An 18502-nucleotide genomic window follows, 5' to 3' on the forward strand; every position below is an offset into this window, starting at 1 on the left:
TCAGAGAAATTCAAACATGTGACCTCTCATTTTGGAGAACCACAGTTACGTCGCTTCATCTCTTTGACATATTTTCAATCCCTTAGTACTGGACTAAGTCTATGTTGGTTGGTTTGGTGCACTATATTCCATCATGGAGTAACAAAAAAATGAATAAAATAAGAAAGTGATGAATAATAGAGGTGAGGTAGGCATAGTTCTAGAAGGTTAGGGGAGGGCAAAGGCGGCAATAGGAGCGAATTGAAGATAGCACTACCTAACATATTGTGTGGAAAGGGAGATGGAGGAAGGTATGAGGTTTCGTTTTCGGAAAGGGACGCCCACATGTTGTGATTCAAACTTGTTGTTTTCATTTCACAGAATAAAATCCCCCAATATGTCCAATCATGCACGTAATAGTTGAAACACTATTTATTGCACATAATTAATTAATGGATGAATAACTGGTGCAACTACTGCTCCAACCCAACTCATCATTATATCATCCACTTCACTTTTTTTTTTGTCCTAAACTTCAAACCATGCCATTACCAGTCACATGTTACAATATAATAGTATTGTATTATTTTTGCTAAATCCTTTAAAGATTTGTTTAGAAATATGAAAAATGAGTCATTTTCTAAAAAATAATTTCATTTTTCGTGTTTGATTGTATTCATAAAAATTAATTTGGTGTGTTTGGTTTATTTTTAAAAAATGAGGAAAAGTATATATACAAGTCAAAGACCTTGTGATTTAGTGGCACACAGTTTACACTCCCACATAAAAGGAAGTGAGCTTGAGCCTTAGCGGAGGCAACTGTTGACTCTTTGTGCTTCAGTAGCTTGAGAAGAAGCTGCGTGTCAAGAAAATGACTCCCCAAAAAGAGAGGAAATTATTCCCAAAAAAACAAGGAGATTGGATTGAAAAATCACGTTCGACTTTAAATAAAAAATCGTCTTAATCTTAAACCTTCTCTTTATTATTGCCAATTGATTCTTAATTTGATATTCTCTTTCACACACACATATAAAAGAAGAATGATTCTTGTATGGATAAAATGGAAAGAATTTTCATGTCCTACCTTTCAACTTGTCTTATTTAATGCGATTAGACAATAGGGAGTTTATCAACAATTTTGTTGCTACGGTGGCCAGGGGATGGGGGTGGGGCCGTGGGGGTGTTATCATTTAATTAATTTATCAAATGTCTAAATTCCCTCAATCAACAATGATGAATATATTGGACCCTATTTAAGAATTTTAACCCCAAGAAAATCAAAGTCCAGGACAAGGATGCCAACCTAAGATCGGCCTAGGAAGTCGGAAGGAATGTGTCAGGTCAGCACATGAGGTCGGAGAAATATAATTGGCCAATAGTCATTACAAAGTACTATTTCGCTTGAGAAAATGGGAAATGACCGATACTAGAGCCATTAAATTCTCCTTGTATAAAAAGGTTGTTGATCCATAACTTGTAGGGGGAATTGTTGTTTTATTCACACATTGACCATTGTACCCTAAAAGCAATCTTACCTAATAGTTAATATATAAAAGTTCTTAATATCATCATTAAAGGTATTTTCGGTTTATAATCAATTTAGAGTCAATTTCCTCCATTAAACACTATTTCTAAGAAAATGCATGCATGATATACTTTGTGATAATATTATTCTCTCTACATGTTTTGATTTTACTTATTAAAAAAGAAAGAGAGAGATCGAAAGTACAGGTTACAATAACGTTTTTTGGGTCTATCAGTATGGTCAGCTTCAAGCATGTATATGAGGAAGAAGACAAGCACATACCTTGGTTTCCTGGTGGTCATGAGCCAAAATGTTAATTTGTCCAAACTCTTAAGTCATACAAGTATAGAACTCTATCTACATACAATAGGTTCTTAACCCATTTATATCGAATGACCTGCACTAAGCCTTTCTTCTTGTTGGACCAAATTGGCATATTGGGCCTAGCTTAAGTTGACCCATTATTATTATTATTATTATTATTATTGATGCATTGAATTTCCCATCTTACGCTAAACTAATCTTTAAGTCCACAAAATTCCTATCTTAGGACACTGAAAAAGATAAATCGCGAGTTATCCCGTCACTCATACTTGTACACTACAAATTTTGCGCACAAGGAAACTTCATCGCCTCTTATCAGTCGCCACCTTACCACTAGAACAAAACTATTAGGGTGAGTGGGTGACCACTAAACCATTAAGCTAAGCCCCGTCATGCTATATTATTGTTTTCAAATTATTGAAAATATTTCATTTGAATATTACAATACTTCATAATGAAATTGATGTGATGGTTAATTTGATAATATAAAATTTTTTAATTTAATTTGATATTTGTTAATCACAAAAGTTCAAATTTAATTTCTCTTCTGATATGTGTCACATTGTTATATTTTATTTAATCTTTATATGTTAAAGTAAATTTAAAGGAAAAACATACTATCACTCCTAGTTTACCTTATAGAGAATTACTCGATATTATGTTTTGTGACTCTTGTTTGTGGAACCGCAAAAGCACCCTTTGGAATTTACTTTTGATCTCCCTCAGATAAACAAGAAATTAAAATAAATTAAATTAAAATAAGAAGCATGCTTCGTATTGAAAAGGGCCAAAATCCGACCAGCATCATGCTCCGACCAATGCTGTCTCTGCTTTTAGGTTCTCTTCATCTTTACTTCACTGCATACATTAATCATTTCTCCTCATTTAGCTCAGGACCCCTTAGGAATCTCAATCATTATAGATTCAATGCAACAAACTGGCTGACATGACATAAATTTCTATACCTAAACTTTTCTTTTTACACCAAATTATTTAATTTCATAACAAATATAATAACAAAAACTTTTAATCCAACCGATTGATTTAATTAATTCGGGTGGTCCGAATTAACAAACCCGATAATTAAGATAATAGTAAATGAATAATAATATGGAAAGAATGTATGCCACGTAGACAAAGATTGTATTGATGGTTGTGTAATGCTACTACAAATGAATATGAGACTAGATAATACAGATGATGATGTTTTAACAAGACAACTATGTTGTTTTCAAAAAAAAAAACAAGACAACTATGTTAGAAATAAATATTCTAACTAAATAGAATAGCATACGAGTAACCTGACCTCATAGTAGCGGAAGCGGAAGCCGTATTGATCTCCAGCCACAGTTGATGTACTGCCTTTTGAACAGTAGACCGTTAGCCATATTTGTCTCATACTTGACTCAGAACCCTGAACCCTAGGTGTCTACTGAGCAGTATGAGTACCGTGAACTGTATGTGCTATACAATGCTTACCTTGTATCCCATCAATACAGGTTTATATAGGCACAGAGTCTGGTTGAATAACTACTACTAGTTATTTAGTACAACCAAACCACTTAATAAGCCTAGTCAACTTGCACCACTTAATTAAGGCCCTAATATATAATATAATATATATATATATATATATATATATATATATATATATATATATATATTATTAGGGAAAATCTTACAAACTACACTAGTATTTATACTCAAGAGCCTTCCAACCGTCCCTAAAAAGGAGTTAGTTGCAATAGCTTGAAACATGCTCGGCCTCGTGGTCGGGCCCCTGCCTAGTACTGTCGACTGAGGCACAGGTCGAGGCTCTGGGCCAGGGCCCAAGCCGAGCCCCAAGCCAAGGTCTAGGTCAAGGCATTGGGCCGAAGTTAGCCCAATCCAAGGCCAAGGCCTAGGTCGAGCCCGAGCTTGGCCTAGGCGGCCAAGGGTCAAGCGCACAGCTCCACCTCGGAGCCCGGCGTCCAATCGAACTTATCTTGCCCTACTTCATCGGGTCGGTTTGCTCCGAGTCCATCTCCAATATATCCATCACCTATCATATGAATAAATAAAATATAATTTTATTTTATACCAAATAATTTAGAATTTTGAAGTAAAATTCATATATTCTACATTGACTACCGATGAAAATTCAAATCAATATATAAGACTTCAATTAAATTATGGTGTAAGATTTGGATTTGTAACAAAAACATTATATTCATGATTGATGGAAAGATAGTCTAGGAAGAGGGGAAACAAATACATTCCACGTACACAAAAAATTCATGAAACAAACAAAACAAATTCATTGAAAAATTAATCAAGGGAAGGTTTGGCTTTCAAACGATAGAGGAGCTTCTTCTTCTTGGAGGTGTGATTATCAATGGTGAGAACCACTTTTCCAGGTTCAGTAATCTTGAAACTATTGCAAACCACTTCTTCTTCACAGGCTGAGTTACCAACAAATTTTCTGAGTTTCTGTATTATCACAGTGTACCCATCTTCTGCGCTCGGTACAAACTCTGCTCCATAGCTTACTTCCCATCCCACAACTCTCATCTCCCATGTCAGAATGCACTTCTGCACAACATCATATCGCCATCAATCAAACAATGTGAGTTGAAAATGAACCTTTTTTTTCTGAGAAAAATATGAATAGTTGATGTAATGTTTAACTAAGATTCTTTGAGGGTTTGGTTTCATCGTAGACTACACCGATTAGAGTGTAAAAATATTTGGTGCAGACCAGTCATCGGATTGTGTTTGGTCAACTAAAATGAGACAGACAATACATAGTTGGTGATGTCAGGCGGTAAGAGAATCCAAAGAAGCAGTTTCCCATTTCGAAAATTCCGTGTTTTATACATTATTTGTAAATATTAATGTGATCGAGTGCCCCGATTACACTCCCATATAGAAAGGTGTGGGTTTGAGCCTCAGTGGAGGTAATATTGACTCTTTGTGTTTCAGTAAGTTGAGAAAGTAGTTATGAACAAATATTGCATTGTACCAAAATCAGTAGTACTCAAAAATTAATGTGACCGAGTTGATATCGGGTAGGTAAGGGTAAAGCCGGAACATATAGCTGACCTGAGTGACTGGGAACTCAACAATATGTTTGGCAGAGGGCTTAACAGTAATTTCAGTGACACTATCAGCTGTTCCAAACTCTCCATCTTTGCTCAGTCCTCCATACTGAATAGGCACTTGTTCAGCAGCTATGTATCTGCGTTTCATTTTTGTAAGAACAAAAAAGAACAATTAATTGAAACTAGCAGAAACCTATTAGTTTTAAGTTTCCTTCTTCTTGTTTCTTTTGGATACTTACTTGAAAAGGGTTTCAGCTGATTTGGAAGGGCCAGCAAAGACAAACTTGCTTTTGGTCCTTTGGGTCAAAAAGGGACTGGTCATTCTGCTCACTGCTAGATACCACCAAGGCACATTGATAAACACCTAAAAAGAAAATAAATCCACAATACCATAAAGTTAATCAACATTATTATATTATATAATGAATTAGACTAGGAATGTAGACATTCTTATTATTTTTATTATATAATATCGGTGGGAAAGTTTAAAGTTGTTGCACCAAATACTATGAGATAATTATGTACATTAGATAAATATCATTAACCCTGTCAAAAGATAAGGTACTCTAATATAGGTTATCCCATAGTTGATTGATTCGAACCAAGAAGGTTAATATACTGCTCTAGTTTTGTTATGTATTTTTTTGGGTTAGACTACAAGGTGTCATTAGCATGTTCTAATGGTAGGAGGCACCTATAAGTCATTACCATACTCAAATTAATCCCCATTCACACTGAACTCACCCAATTAAGAGGCAAAATGCTGATCAGATTGATTTTTTCATACAAAAGGGATTCAAATTCCCCATATCTCTTAGAGGAAAAGAGTGCACGGTCACGCCAACAAAACTAGTTACAAACTTATGACCTTATTGTTATAAGTCAATAGGGTCTTGCCAACTTTGTTAAATTGGCTCTAATCATAATATGTCTGATTGCGTTGGATACTGTGAGGACAATCATAATAGATCTGGTTACACGGACTACATAATATTATCAAGCGGTGTCTATTAGTACCTAGTGCAATCCAAATAACATATTAGGGAGTACCTGGATGCCAATAGATAACAAATGATATGTTGATGTCAATTGAGCCTATATGGATATTGGGATTGGATTTAATGAATATATACATGAGACTATGTACTTAGATAAATTGTGATTCATGATTCATATAATTTGAATTAATTTAACAAGAGAGTTTAGTGAATGCAAACCTGTTTGGCAAGGAATTCAGGATAGTTATCCTGGAGCAAATGAAGAGCCTGTTTGGTAGCTTGTCTAAGCTCCCATTTTGCAGGCCCTGGAGAGTTCTTCAGATCGTTGACCTGAACAATGGAGGAAATCCCACCAGGTGTAAAGTCCAGTTTCCTTATACTCTTCTCAAGAAACTGAATTCTCCATCTCAGGAATCTCTGTCTTTTTTCTTCATCGGAGAAGGTGTTAGTGTAGAGATCTTTGTTCTGGAAATGGCCGTAAACGTTGTAGCAAACGGGGTGGCCATCTTTGCTGTGTCCATGCATGAACACAACTCTCTCCCATTCACTCCCGGTTTCCAGATCTTCTTCTAGAAGATCTTCGATTTTGAATTGTTTTCTCCAGGTAATGGTGTTTTTCAGCATTGTGAATGCTTCTTTTACCTTGAAATCTCGGGCTTGTAGGAACTTGAGGAGAATTACGTCGGTTTTTTCGTCTTCCATTAGTTTGATCCCCCAAATGGATACCGGTTCTTCCGGTTGCTGGTTATCTGGGTTTGTTTCGCATTGAACAGAGGTTTTAGCGTCCTCCGAGGTTGAAACTGCGATTATGGTTTCTGCTATGGCTTCCACCGTTTTGGCTCCGTCGTCGGTTTGGGATTCCTCGGATTGAACTGAAGGCTCGGAGCTTGTGTCCTCTTTCTCGATACAGCTTCCGAGTGTTTTCTTCTCTTCTGTTTTCTGGGGCTCTGTTTTTGCGTTATTGGGAGAATCACTGAATTCGTGGTTTCTGAGAGCGTCTTGAACGAGTTTTTTGAATTCTTGGAGTGCTTTCTTGTGAGTTTCTTCCTTCAAGTGGCCGTCAGCCTGGGGAAGTGTGTTTTCGTTTTCTGAGTCCTTTGGCGCGGTTTCTTCGCCGGAATCGCCTTCTTTCTCCGGCGGCATCTCTGATTCCGGCACCGGAACAGAGTCTACGGTAGCTGGTAATGGCTTCTCAGGGCCTGATGAAACTTCAGGCACAACCACCACTTCCTCTGCGGGCTTCTGAACTTGAACTGCTTCTTCATGAGCCATTGTTGAATGGTTGTAAGTATCACAGAGAGAGAGAGAGGTGTGGAGAATGGGAAGAAGGAAGGGGCAGTTTATGAAGGGAGTTGTAGTTGGTGGTGGGGTTGGACCAATCTGGCAAAGTAAAAAGACCAGCTTTGATTTTAGTCAGATTTCTGCTTTTCTCTTCTGTATTTTTCTTTTGAATCTTGAAGTTCTGAAGAGGGTTAGATGGACATGGACAATGTTTGTGAGGCTATGACAAGATTATCAGCAAACCGACACACCTTAACTGATTGAACAATTTAGAGTAAACTTAACACCTTAACACACACCGACACAACTTAACTGATTGATCAATTTAGAATAAACTTAACACTCTTAGCTGGCAACCGCTATGTGTAAATTTGAATACTACGAATATGCAAGTTTCAATCCTATTAAAGAGAGTAATACAATATAGTTTAGCTCGTTGGTTAAGTCAAAGTAAAGTTGGCAGTTTCACTGGCAACCACACTTTGTAGATTTGAATACTACCGGTTGTACTGGTGTAGGAAATAGGAATCACTATACAAACACTTTTAAAAATCTAATACAAGACAACTTAGATACATCTTGTAATTTACTCTTTTATAAGTTTTTTTAAGATACTCATGAATCTCGTATTTAGGATGCAAACATTATCAAACTCAACAACATTAATTATTTGCTCGTGTCCATGTCATATAACATGTGAGGTATAGGGATTCGAAACCGAAATTTTTACTCGAATAATTTTTTTGATATTAATGTGAACATATTCAATTCGTATTCACAATGTGAAGAAAAACGAGTCTTGTGTTTTTTTTTTTCTTGGGTAATTCGAAACCGAAATTTTTACTGTTATTATTACTTGGTTGATGCAAAGTGTGACACAAATCCCAGAGAGAACAACAATGCCGTTACAATAATTAAGGTTAATGCTTTTAGAGCATGAATGTGTGTGTTATGATGTTAAGGTGTTAAAGCCGGTGATTAAGCAGAAATGGCTACTTTATTAGACTCTCCCATGCTTTTCTTGATTTTCTGTGGGACTATGGGCCACAAAGGTGATCTGTGTTTCAACTTTCAAGTGGATTAGAACTGGCAAAATGGTTATCTTAAAGAAAAACCTTTTCCTTTTGTAATGCTCATCATTCTAATGTTTTTTTAAGCTATCATTAATTTTTGTATCAAATACAATTACACATGAGTACATGACATTAGGTTGCACGGTATATTGTAGGAAAAAGTGATGAGAATATGCATTACAACTCAATAGTGATACCATGTACCCGAGTTTATCTTGTGTCAATTTACATATTGAATGTTCACAATTTACATATTGAATTTTTACAATTTGAATTATAAACATTCATTATATAAATTGTATATTTTGAACTTAAGTCCACTTTGCAAGTTGGATTTGGGTACACAAAATAATTTGCCAGGGAATAATGGACTTGCATTATATTATGGATTGTAAGTTTTAATTGGGCCATACAAAGACTGGCCCTTTATAAATAGGCTTTTAAAATAAACGGTCAATTTCATAAGAGTCATTTTCATTTTTGGTCCTATTGTTATTGGGGCATTGCCAATTTTAGTCCACTTCATTAATTTTTGCCACATTGCGGCCAGTCTTATTTAGTCCTTACCACTTTTAGTCCACCGTTAAAATTCTTGTTAAATAACCGTCCAAAACATGGGTATTTTGGTCTTTTCATGCTTTGGTCATCTCCTTTATCCTTTGCAGAGGTTTTCCTTATACATTTTCATCCAATGAAGAGGTCCGACGAAAGACATGAGTTTGTAATGTGGCTCAAATGGCTTTCGTCGGACCTCTTCATTGGATGAAAATGTGTAAGGAAAACCACTGCAAAGGGTCAAGGAGATGACCAAAGCATGAAAAAACCAAAAATACCCCTGTTTTGGAAGGCCATTTGACGAAAATTTTAACGGTGGACTAAAAGTGACAAAGACTAAATAAGACTAGTCGCATTGTGACAAAAATTAATGAAGTGGACTAAAATTGACAATGCCTTAATAACAATAGGACCAAAAATGGAAATGACTCATTTCATAATGACTAGAGCCCATCAACTCAAAAGGATCAAGCATCTAAACTTTTAGACACAGCCCAAGCCCATAAACTTATCGAGTGGGACTGCAAACGATGAACAGAAACTATTATAATTTTCAAATTACTAAAAAAATTGCACACTGCAGTGGACTGCGGTCTACAATGCATTGTGGACCACGGTCCACGATATAATTTGCGCTGCATTGGCACCGAACCATACTGATTTTCGACTCTGTCTTTTTTTTTTCTTTCTTTCTTTCTTTGTTATTTGAAAAGAAAAAATAGCTGGACAAAACATAGCAATGGACAATTAACTGTTATCAACTGTAACAGTTATCAATTGTAATACTAACTGTTATTCAATCTTTTTAAAATAATACTAATATTAATTGGTTGCAAACTTGTGTACTTTTGCACCAAAAAGAAAGGGAGGAGAAACCATTAGCTGGCGGAAACCCAAAAGTCAGAAACCTCCCCTCGGAGGTCGCCGTGTTCGGAGATCCAATGCAACAGAGAAACATCGCCCAAGATCATATTTTCTTAAAAAGCGAATCAATTAAAAGACATTAATAACTAATTATTAATATTTGTTTTCGAATTTAATTAAATTAATAAGAGCTCAAGCTGATTATGGCAATGGGATGGGATCCCATACCGGCCGACGTCCGATTTCTATAATATGTATCCCACGTGATTTGATCTCATATACACTCCACATTCTTCCCCACCCCCACGTGCTCTGCTTTCACACCCATACTCCTCTCTTCTTCTTCTCATATGATCTTGAAACAATCTTTACTTCGATTACAAATCATAATAATATATATTTGTTTTTAAAGAGCAGATCTAATTGTAGTCATGTTAATAATTGATTTTTTTGTTAGTCGATCAGGGTCACTTATATGTGTTTCTCAATATTATTAACCTAAGCGTTTTAGAATGTTTGAGCTAATCTAACTAAAATAGCAACATAAATAGTAAAAATGACTAACATCTAATTTATTTTTTTTTTAGAAAACTAACATCTAATTTATTAATCACAAATATCTCGAACTATTGAAATTAGTTTGACACTCTCCTATACAATAATGGCGACTCATAAGTGAATATAATAATTGATGTTCACATCATTGACTTGATGGACTTTTGAGTCTTGACCCACTTTGCTAAGTTTTGCCAAATTTGTTATATTGCGTTAATTGGAGTAGGTTAATCTCTAATATTTATCATATATAATATGGTATGTATTGTGTTCAGAGCCAAAAAATTAAATAAGGAGTTACTTTTTTTTTTTTGAAGTCATATTTCCTTTTCGTTTTTCTTTATCTTTTACTCAATTAATATAGATTACACAACAAAATATATATAATCTCACATGTTTAAGTAATATTTTTTCTTTAAACAAGATATATACACACCATCCAGAAATAACGAGTGACCAACACAATCTAAAAAAGAGTAATCCAGTGAATGAAAATCATAATTTTCGCAACAAACTAACACGAGTCTTATTTTTGTCAACACAATTTGACTCAAGGTGGGTTGAAATTTGATTTGCCAGTTGCCGCTTCCTCAAAGATGTTCTGTCATCCATTGAATCTCACTGTCACTCACTCCTCAATATATATTTTTATCATTTGTATGAATGCCCATGCATTAATTACACACGTCTCATCCCCTCTATAAATACTACGACTTGCTAATTCAACCATTTATGCGACGTTTGTCCATGCAGATCATCGTTTCATAAACCTGCACACATCTACATTTCCGAAAATATCCCTCCAATATATATATCATTTGTAGCTATATCTTGATCTGAGAGGGGAATTGAAATTGAAGCTAGGCGGGTAGATAGATAGATCGGAGTGAAACGATGGAGAAGTACGAGCTGATGAAGGAATTGGGATCCGGCAACTTCGGCGTCGCGCGGCTTCTCCGACACAAAGAAACCAAGGAACTTGTCGCCATGAAATACATCGAGCGCGGTCGGAAGGTACTATATATACACCCGTTTTGATTTATTAATTATTATTCATGTCGAAACTCCCGATCGATCGCGTTTGTTCGATCGGTCGGAAAATATTTTTGAACCCCGCCGCCCGCTTACGGTTGTTTTCGAATGTCTTTTTCGTTAAGATTGATGAAAATGTGGCCAGAGAAATCATAAATCACAGATCGCTCCGCCATCCCAATATCATACGCTTTAAAGAGGTAGGCCTAGCTGCTATCAAAATTTCTGGCCATTTTCATGGATTTTATTTCCTTTTTTATTGATTTTTTGTTTTTTTTTTTGTTTTGTTTTGTTTTGTTTTGTTTTTTTGTGTTGATTATATATACAGGTGGTTTTAACACCAACACATTTGGCTATTGTGATGGAGTATGCAGCTGGTGGAGAGCTGTTTGATCGCATCTGCCAAGCTGGTAGATTCAGTGAAGATGAGGTGATGACTCATTTTATTTCATTTGTTTATTGTATATTTTTTCTTCTTTTCTGTATTTTTTAAAATTATAAATATAGATAAAAGCTTAGAATAATTGCTTTTTTTTTGGGTGTATATCTTCAGGCTAGGTACTTCTTTCAACAATTAATATCTGGGGTCCACTTCTGCCATTCCATGGTATGCCCAGTGCTCCCATTCATGATTTATCTCTGATTTTAGGGAATAATAATTAATACAAAATGTTTATTATAATCTGCTAATTAATTTTAATTTGCAGCAAATATGCCATAGAGATTTGAAATTGGAAAATACTTTGTTAGATGGAAGTCCAGCACCTCGCCTTAAGATTTGTGACTTTGGCTATTCTAAGGTATCATATTTCAAAATTTACTGTAAAAATATATAGTTACTTACGTTTTTTTTTTTTATAATAAATTTTCTCTGCTCTTTATTTTTGGACTATGGTATTATGTTGTCGACAACCAAAGAGTATAGTCCATAAAAAGGAGACTGGAAGAAAATAAATTACTCCGTATTAACATTGTATTAATGATATTTTATTTAAATATATGTTTAATTAACACTCAATAATGTTGATTGTTTAGTCGTCGGTGCTGCATTCAAGACCAAAGTCGACGGTAGGAACTCCGGCGTACATAGCGCCGGAGGTTCTCTCTCGCCGGGAATACGACGGCAAGGTACGTTGTTTGTTTGTTTGTTTTTTTTCCTCCGAATGGTTTAACGTCGTACATATTTGATTTTGATGAGTTAATTGTCATCTTACATTAGTTTGGAAGTTTGTGAATACAAACTAAACGTGAATTAAAGTTGTTTAAGAAACCCATGAAAGTGTTGTGTTCAAGCAAAGGCAAGCTGTCAAAAGCACATGGTAATAGAGTTTTTGCTCATTAATTTGCTCGCTTTACGTTAGAGATGACACAAGTGGCATGTGGCCATGTGATTTGAAGCAGATCGAGACTAATTGTAGTTTGAGTAAAGACAATTAAATAATAAAAGTTATTATTTAATAAGAATTCTTGGGTAGTGTTTAGTTGCCTTTAAAATTCTACTCAGTATAAATATGTTTAATCTATATTTTTAGTTGAAGAACTACGATTGGATAAAAGTAATAAAAAGTTTGGTCAATAATAAGTTGTTTGGTCAAGGTGTTTTCAAACAAGCTTGGTAGGTGAATTTATGTATTTTTACACCAAGATATTTTGTCCATTTCTGTAGTTTTGTTTTGTTGGCTTTTTCACTTTTGTTGGAAAAGGATTAAACATTATATTGTCCCCTTTTGAATGTACAGTTGGCAGACGTATGGTCATGTGGGGTGACTCTTTATGTGATGTTGGTTGGAGCATACCCTTTTGAAGACCCTGACGATCCCAAAAATTTCAGAAAAACCATTTCAGTAAGCTAAGCTGTTCAAACCAATTACTACTTGTTTTGATTAATGCACAAAGGAAAACAATTTTGTGATCGTTTATTTTTTGGATTTTAATTTTAACGTGCAGAGAATAATGAATGTTCAGTACAAGATTCCAGACTATGTTCATATATCTCAAGATTGCAGGCATCTTCTTTCTCGCATATTTGTTGCCAGTCCTTCCAGGGTACCATTTCTGCAATTCAACCTTTTTGATTTACTGTACTACTAATCACACAAGGGACTTCAAAAGGAAAAAAAAAAAAAAACACTTTTTTCATTAAATTAAATCATTAATCTGCATTATAATGACAGTGTAACATCACAGTAATCGTTCTGAGAAGTTAATGTACCATAATCATATATTTGCATAGTTAATAGCGAACTTATTATAAACAGCGATAATACTTAAATTTGCATTATTGACGCAATGCATTAAAATAATTTACTCCAGCTGGCACATGGCTAGATTCACAACCAATGTACTTGCTATGTGTTTAAAAATCATTCATCGATTTCCAACCAACATGGCACCATTATATTAGTCTGCAAGGAATCCTCTCAGACAACCATACTTCAATTGTAAAACTGTCTAATTAAAATGTAATACTTTTGATAAATGCACGATTCAGGTCTCACAAACACAAAAATTACTACATATAAAGTTGCATCGATGATTAGTAATTGTTGAATAGAAGGAATGAAATTGGGTTGATAAATTGGATGCAGAGAATCACATTAAAGGATATAAAGAACCACCCGTGGTTCATGAAGAACTTACCAAGAGAGCTCACGGAATCAGCTCAAGCAATGTACTACCAGAGGAACAACGCCACCTTTTCCGGCCTGCAAAGCGTGGAGGACATCATGAAAATCGTGGGGGAGGCTAGGAATCCCCCGCCTGCGTCCCGGGCCGTCCCCGGCTTTCCCTGGGGAGATGAAGACACAGACGCCGTAGATAACAAAGAGGAAGGAGTAGGTGGTGATGATGACGACGAAGAAGACGAATATGACAAGCACGTGAAGCAGGTTCATGCAAGTGGAGAATTTCACATCACCCAACCCAATTAATCTATCTATCTTCAAATTAATTTCAGTACTAACTGTTGGCCGGTGTGATTATAGGTTAGATAGTACCAATGATTTGATATGCATCTGGAGATGATGATTGTGGCCAGCTAGCATGCATGCTATAGGACATGCATTTTATTTTATTTTATTTTGTTTACAAATATGGAGTCTAATCTTTCTATCGTGTAATATTATCAACTTCAACTCCAAAAAGTGTACTATTTTCTAGATGATAAATATAAATTACTAGTAGTAAGATGACATACTTCAAATAAAGCAAGCAAAAGAGTGCAAATCTACTGCTTTATTAGTCACTTCTTCCTTTATAACAGGCTGGTCTAAAAACCCTCAAAATGCCCTCACATACATGCAAATCATATACATTACGCACGAATAGTGCGCATTTTCCAACTGTTAGTGTGACCAAAAGACTTAGAGTATAAGATTAGAGAGGCCTTAACTTCCCCTTCGTTGCCCTTCTCTTGGTCACGAGGCACAGCTCGTCCTACCTTTCTGTATATATGTTCAACAACCCTCGAGACTAGTAAACTGAGGCCTTGAAGAACGAAGCACGTACGAGAAATTTATGCCAATAGAAGAGGAAGCCTTCATTCTGAAACCTGAATACTATTGACTACAAGGTTCCCACATATCAAGAAACAATAATTTGTGTGTAGGAGATCGAGCCGTGGTAAAAGATTCCTCTTTCAAAGATGGTCTGAGGTAGAGATAAGGATGCCAGGATCATCAATGAAAGAAAGGCAGTACACCCCATTGGTGCAGAAAGCCCTCCCCAGTGGTCACTTCTAGGACGAGTAAAACAAGCACTGCCAACATAGCTGCTCTTCCATTCCATGTTTCTGCACTTTTCGTCCAACCCCACTCCCAGACTACCACAGGTGGTGGCAGTTCCCTGCGCTGTGAATCGTATGCCGCCAATAGCTCTTCCACACTGCCTAGAGGAACCAAGGACTGCAGAAACCAAATGTCCAGAAGAATCATTAGTCCATTGGATTCACCGTATCTGTTTCAAAGGACATTTTGGGAAAAACAAAGCATTCATCCATTATAATTAAGGAGTTAGCATTTACCTGCCGAGCTTCAAGATTTGAGACTGCCATTGCTCCCACATAAGGAAGACTTTCAATTACAGCATCTGCCAAATCTAAAATAAAACTGGGTTCACAACCTAGTGCAGGAACACGGCCCCAATTCTGTATACCAGACTCCAGAGCTAACTCCTTGTACTCAACATCAATTTCCTCTAATGTCTCAATATGTTCACTGACAAAACTGCGAATATCCAGAGATCTAAATATATAAGCATCAGCATAATGTGAAAAGTAGTGCTTACAAGTTTAGATCAGGAATAACACCTTATAGGGACAGCAAGGAGACTTTTCACCCCTTTTCGGCCAAGCTCAATGATTGTCTCATCTGTATATGGTTTCAGCCACTCAACAGGTCCAACCCTACTCTGCACCATAAAAAACCAACTATAGTTAATGATTTAATATTTCCAACATCCATCAAAACAAAATACAGAGGAAGGGTTTCAGATGATTAATTGCAAACCAATTCTATGTTACTTCTTTGGTTTGGTAGGAGTTAACTTCCATTTGAGGAAGACTCAAAATCTAACTTAAATCCAAATGTCTATTACTAGAAAACATAAGATGTACCTGATATGCAAGTGTATACGCATTATTTATTTTTCTCTTCTCCAGTTCTTCCATTATCAAGTCCACGCATTCCTCCATCTCAGCCTTGTATGGATCACCTGCTTCCTCAACATAGGCCAGAGGTACACCATGAGCACTGAAAAAGATCATCACCTACATACAATGAAGCTTCTTAATAATGATAACAGATAAGTATAAGTTTCAGCCTCAATATAATCTACTTCAGGCCATACAGAATTACAGATAAGAGAGGACAGATAGAGAGAGGCAGAGGGAAAAAAGTGAATTCCTTCCACTCTTCTTGAGGTATTTCTATCAAATCTCACACTCTTAAAGGATCTCAAACATAAACAAGAATTCAAATATCAGCCTGTCTGTATCACATCACATATGTGTTTCATATTTGAGGTCCATGTTTCTTAGGCAAAAGAAAATATATGCTATTACACAAGGTATAGGAAATATTTGTATGGAAATAAATACCTCCCGGGGGTATTCAAAATTTTCCAACTCCTTTTGAATCAAATCAGCCATGGCTTTAATATATCCTTCGCGTTGATACCAGGAAGGAATTACTGTGTGCTGCATGTTGACTAGATATTCATCCTCCCTGAAACAAAATACTCATTGCTATTTCCATGAGTTTCTGCACAATTAACTGTGGCACACAGTACAATGAAAAAGACTGCATCCATACCGAAATATACTTTCTAATAGTCGAAGGCTTGAACCACTAGTAGATATAGAGAACTGGGGGTAAAGAGGGAGCACAACAAGTTTTGTGATTCCATCTCTTTTGATCTACAGAATTAAAGCAAAAACAATTTAAAACAATTAGCTAAACCCATTCATATCAACAATATCAAGTATGAAGTACTTCTAAAGGAACAATAAGTAAAAATAAAAACACTTAAACACCCATATATCACAATCACAATAGCATCTCTTCAAAACAGAAAAGCTTTGTAAAATAAATAAATTATATTTGCTCTTCATAATCTTAGATCTACATGTTTCTTCTAAAGTTGCTGTAACTAAAGGCTTTTTTTGGTCAGGATGTTGCAAATTGAGGCAGTATGAGAACCATTTATAGGTTTGGAATGCCAAAAATAGTACTGAAACTTCAAAGTTGTAGTGCAAGACCTGCTCAATTGCTTCCTCAGTGAATGGGTGCCAGTAGCGCATACCAACATAGACATTTGCTGGAACATTCTTCTCCCAAAGTGCTTCCTTTAATGCTTCAGCCTATATCAAATAATAATTGTCATTTAAAACAAAATTACATAAGAAGCCAATAATAATAAGCAAATATAAGGCTTTAATATGACATTATGAATCCATTATGGTTAAAAGAAACTAGAGAGGCTTCAGAGCAAACAAAGGAAACGAGTATATGGTAAGAGGTGAATGATCAACTTGTTGAAATTGACAACAAAATTTTATGCATACTATCTCACATAAGGATTTAGTGACTACATAATGCTCAATGGTTCTATCTCACAAACAAAGGAAATCAGTATGGTGCTCTGCTCAAGCGTTGACAAGCCTACTCAGTCCTGCTATCCTGTTCAGGCCAACTTACAAGTTGCACTTCCTTCATTGTACATGGTAGAAAGAAATATAAAGCTCTTACAGCTTTTGAAGTTCATCATTCAGGAAATGAGGACTTCTCTCATATCTCTTCTTCTCACTTTTACTAACTTCAAGTCCTTAGCTGGAAGCTTTGACTTGTTACCTCCACAACTATCTCCTTCAGGCTTCAGGGTCATTTCACAATCAGACAAGAATACCCATTTGAATGCTTTACAACATTACTATATCTAGAGCTATCTAAAGCATTATTAAGTGAGATTATAACTGCATATCATGCCTGGGCATCAGTTATCCGTCGAAGAGGAGAGCCACCGCCAATCGAAGCATATCCTTCCTTGCTCTTTGGAGCTCTAGCAACTGATATGAACTGAGCCAAGGGCTTTTGCAGAAACCTGAACAGCCTCGGCAATCGAATAATATCCTATTTGAACCAGACATTTAAGTTACAGAAATGAGAAAACCGCTGAGAGAAGAGTAAAAATCAGCTGAAATTCTCAAAAGCTCACCGGATCAGCAAAGAGGTTAAACAAAAAAGGCTGTACGTCCTCGAGAGTTTCAGGGCCGCCGAGGTTGAGCAGCAAAACACCGATCTTTTCCCCTGCAACGAGGGGAGCGGTGGATACTTGCTGAACAGTGGAAGTAAGTAGCGATTGTTCAGCGGAAACCACAGAACACCTAGCGAGTAGAGAAGATGATTTGGGCCTCGGATGTGGCTGAAATTTAGGTCTGAAGCAATGACAAGAAGAAGAAGCTCTTTGAGAAGAGCAGAGAGAAACTGAGCGTGTCGGAAGCATTTGTTCGGTCTTCGATGGCAGCCATGGGGAGTAGGTGACACTGTGCGGCGTCGATGGGGAAATCAAACGGCAGGTAACTCCTGGCGCCATGGTAGGTGAGGGAGAACTTCTGTGAGTGGAGGTTGGTTCACTTCTGAATTTTTCGAAATAATTTAATCGCAAAAATTAATTGAAAAGGAAATGGAGGCTTGTTTGGTCATCTCCACAAATTCCGGATAATAACCGCAAAGCAGCGGA

General features: G+C 36.2%; 3 protein-coding genes across 3 annotated transcripts; 1 reads left to right on the forward strand and 2 right to left on the reverse strand.

Moving 5' to 3' along the window:
• Positions 1 to 3981: 3981 nt before the first annotated feature.
• Positions 3982 to 7361, reverse strand: LOC115998150 (patellin-3-like). The gene is made up of 4 exons (XM_031237637.1): positions 6126 to 7361; positions 5148 to 5272; positions 4910 to 5045; positions 3982 to 4399 (listed from the first exon to the last, which is right to left on the reverse strand). Exons 1-4 carry the CDS (start codon positions 7176 to 7178, stop codon positions 4136 to 4138), a joined length of 1578 nt encoding a protein of 525 aa, XP_031093497.1. The 5' UTR covers positions 7179 to 7361; the 3' UTR covers positions 3982 to 4135.
• A 3552-nt stretch (positions 7362 to 10913) lies between these two features.
• On the forward strand, positions 10914 to 14449 carry LOC115998843 (serine/threonine-protein kinase SAPK7-like). Its single transcript, XM_031238504.1, has 9 exons — positions 10914 to 11248; positions 11392 to 11466; positions 11595 to 11696; positions 11820 to 11873; positions 11974 to 12066; positions 12302 to 12394; positions 13006 to 13110; positions 13214 to 13312; positions 13855 to 14449. Exons 1-9 carry the CDS (start codon positions 11129 to 11131, stop codon positions 14194 to 14196), a joined length of 1083 nt encoding a protein of 360 aa, XP_031094364.1. The 5' UTR covers positions 10914 to 11128; the 3' UTR covers positions 14197 to 14449.
• A 32-nt stretch (positions 14450 to 14481) lies between these two features.
• On the reverse strand, positions 14482 to 18428 carry LOC115998842 (ferrochelatase-2, chloroplastic). Its single transcript, XM_031238502.1, has 9 exons — positions 17978 to 18428; positions 17749 to 17892; positions 17022 to 17123; positions 16576 to 16679; positions 16362 to 16488; positions 15879 to 16031; positions 15573 to 15673; positions 15288 to 15489; positions 14482 to 15168 (listed from the first exon to the last, which is right to left on the reverse strand). Exons 1-9 carry the CDS (start codon positions 18353 to 18355, stop codon positions 14944 to 14946), a joined length of 1536 nt encoding a protein of 511 aa, XP_031094362.1. The 5' UTR covers positions 18356 to 18428; the 3' UTR covers positions 14482 to 14943.
• Between the last annotated feature and the right edge of the window lie 74 nt (positions 18429 to 18502).

This window comes from Ipomoea triloba, chromosome 12, assembly GCF_003576645.1.
Source record: "Ipomoea triloba cultivar NCNSP0323 chromosome 12, ASM357664v1".
Lineage (NCBI taxonomy): Eukaryota > Viridiplantae > Streptophyta > Magnoliopsida > Solanales > Convolvulaceae > Ipomoea > Ipomoea triloba.

What these genes read in the sequence shown, in the direction of transcription:
- LOC115998150 (XM_031237637.1), bottom strand. Translation starts at nt 7,178, where the DNA reads ATGGCTCATGAAGAAGCAGTTCAAGTTCAGAAGCCCGCAGAGGAAGTG. An exon ending in TCAGCTGAAACCCTTTTCAA is followed by an intron (nt 5,046 to 5,147) that starts GTAAGTATCCAA and finishes AATGAAACGCAG; the next exon opens with ATACATAGCTGCTGAACAAG. An exon ending in TTGAGTTCCCAGTCACTCAG is followed by an intron (nt 4,400 to 4,909) that starts GTCAGCTATATG and finishes GATGTTGTGCAG; the next exon opens with AAGTGCATTCTGACATGGGA.
- LOC115998843 (XM_031238504.1), top strand. Translation starts at nt 11,129, where the DNA reads ATGGAGAAGTACGAGCTGATGAAGGAATTGGGATCCGGCAACTTCGGC. An exon ending in GTAGATTCAGTGAAGATGAG is followed by an intron (nt 11,697 to 11,819) that starts GTGATGACTCAT and finishes GTATATCTTCAG; the next exon opens with GCTAGGTACTTCTTTCAACA. An exon ending in TTGTTGCCAGTCCTTCCAGG is followed by an intron (nt 13,313 to 13,854) that starts GTACCATTTCTG and finishes AATTGGATGCAG; the next exon opens with AGAATCACATTAAAGGATAT.
- LOC115998842 (XM_031238502.1), bottom strand. Translation starts at nt 18,355, where the DNA reads ATGGCGCCAGGAGTTACCTGCCGTTTGATTTCCCCATCGACGCCGCAC. An exon ending in CGTATACACTTGCATATCAG is followed by an intron (nt 15,674 to 15,878) that starts GTACATCTTATG and finishes TTTATGGTGCAG; the next exon opens with AGTAGGGTTGGACCTGTTGA. An exon ending in CAAATCTTGAAGCTCGGCAG is followed by an intron (nt 15,169 to 15,287) that starts GTAAATGCTAAC and finishes TGGTTTCTGCAG; the next exon opens with TCCTTGGTTCCTCTAGGCAG.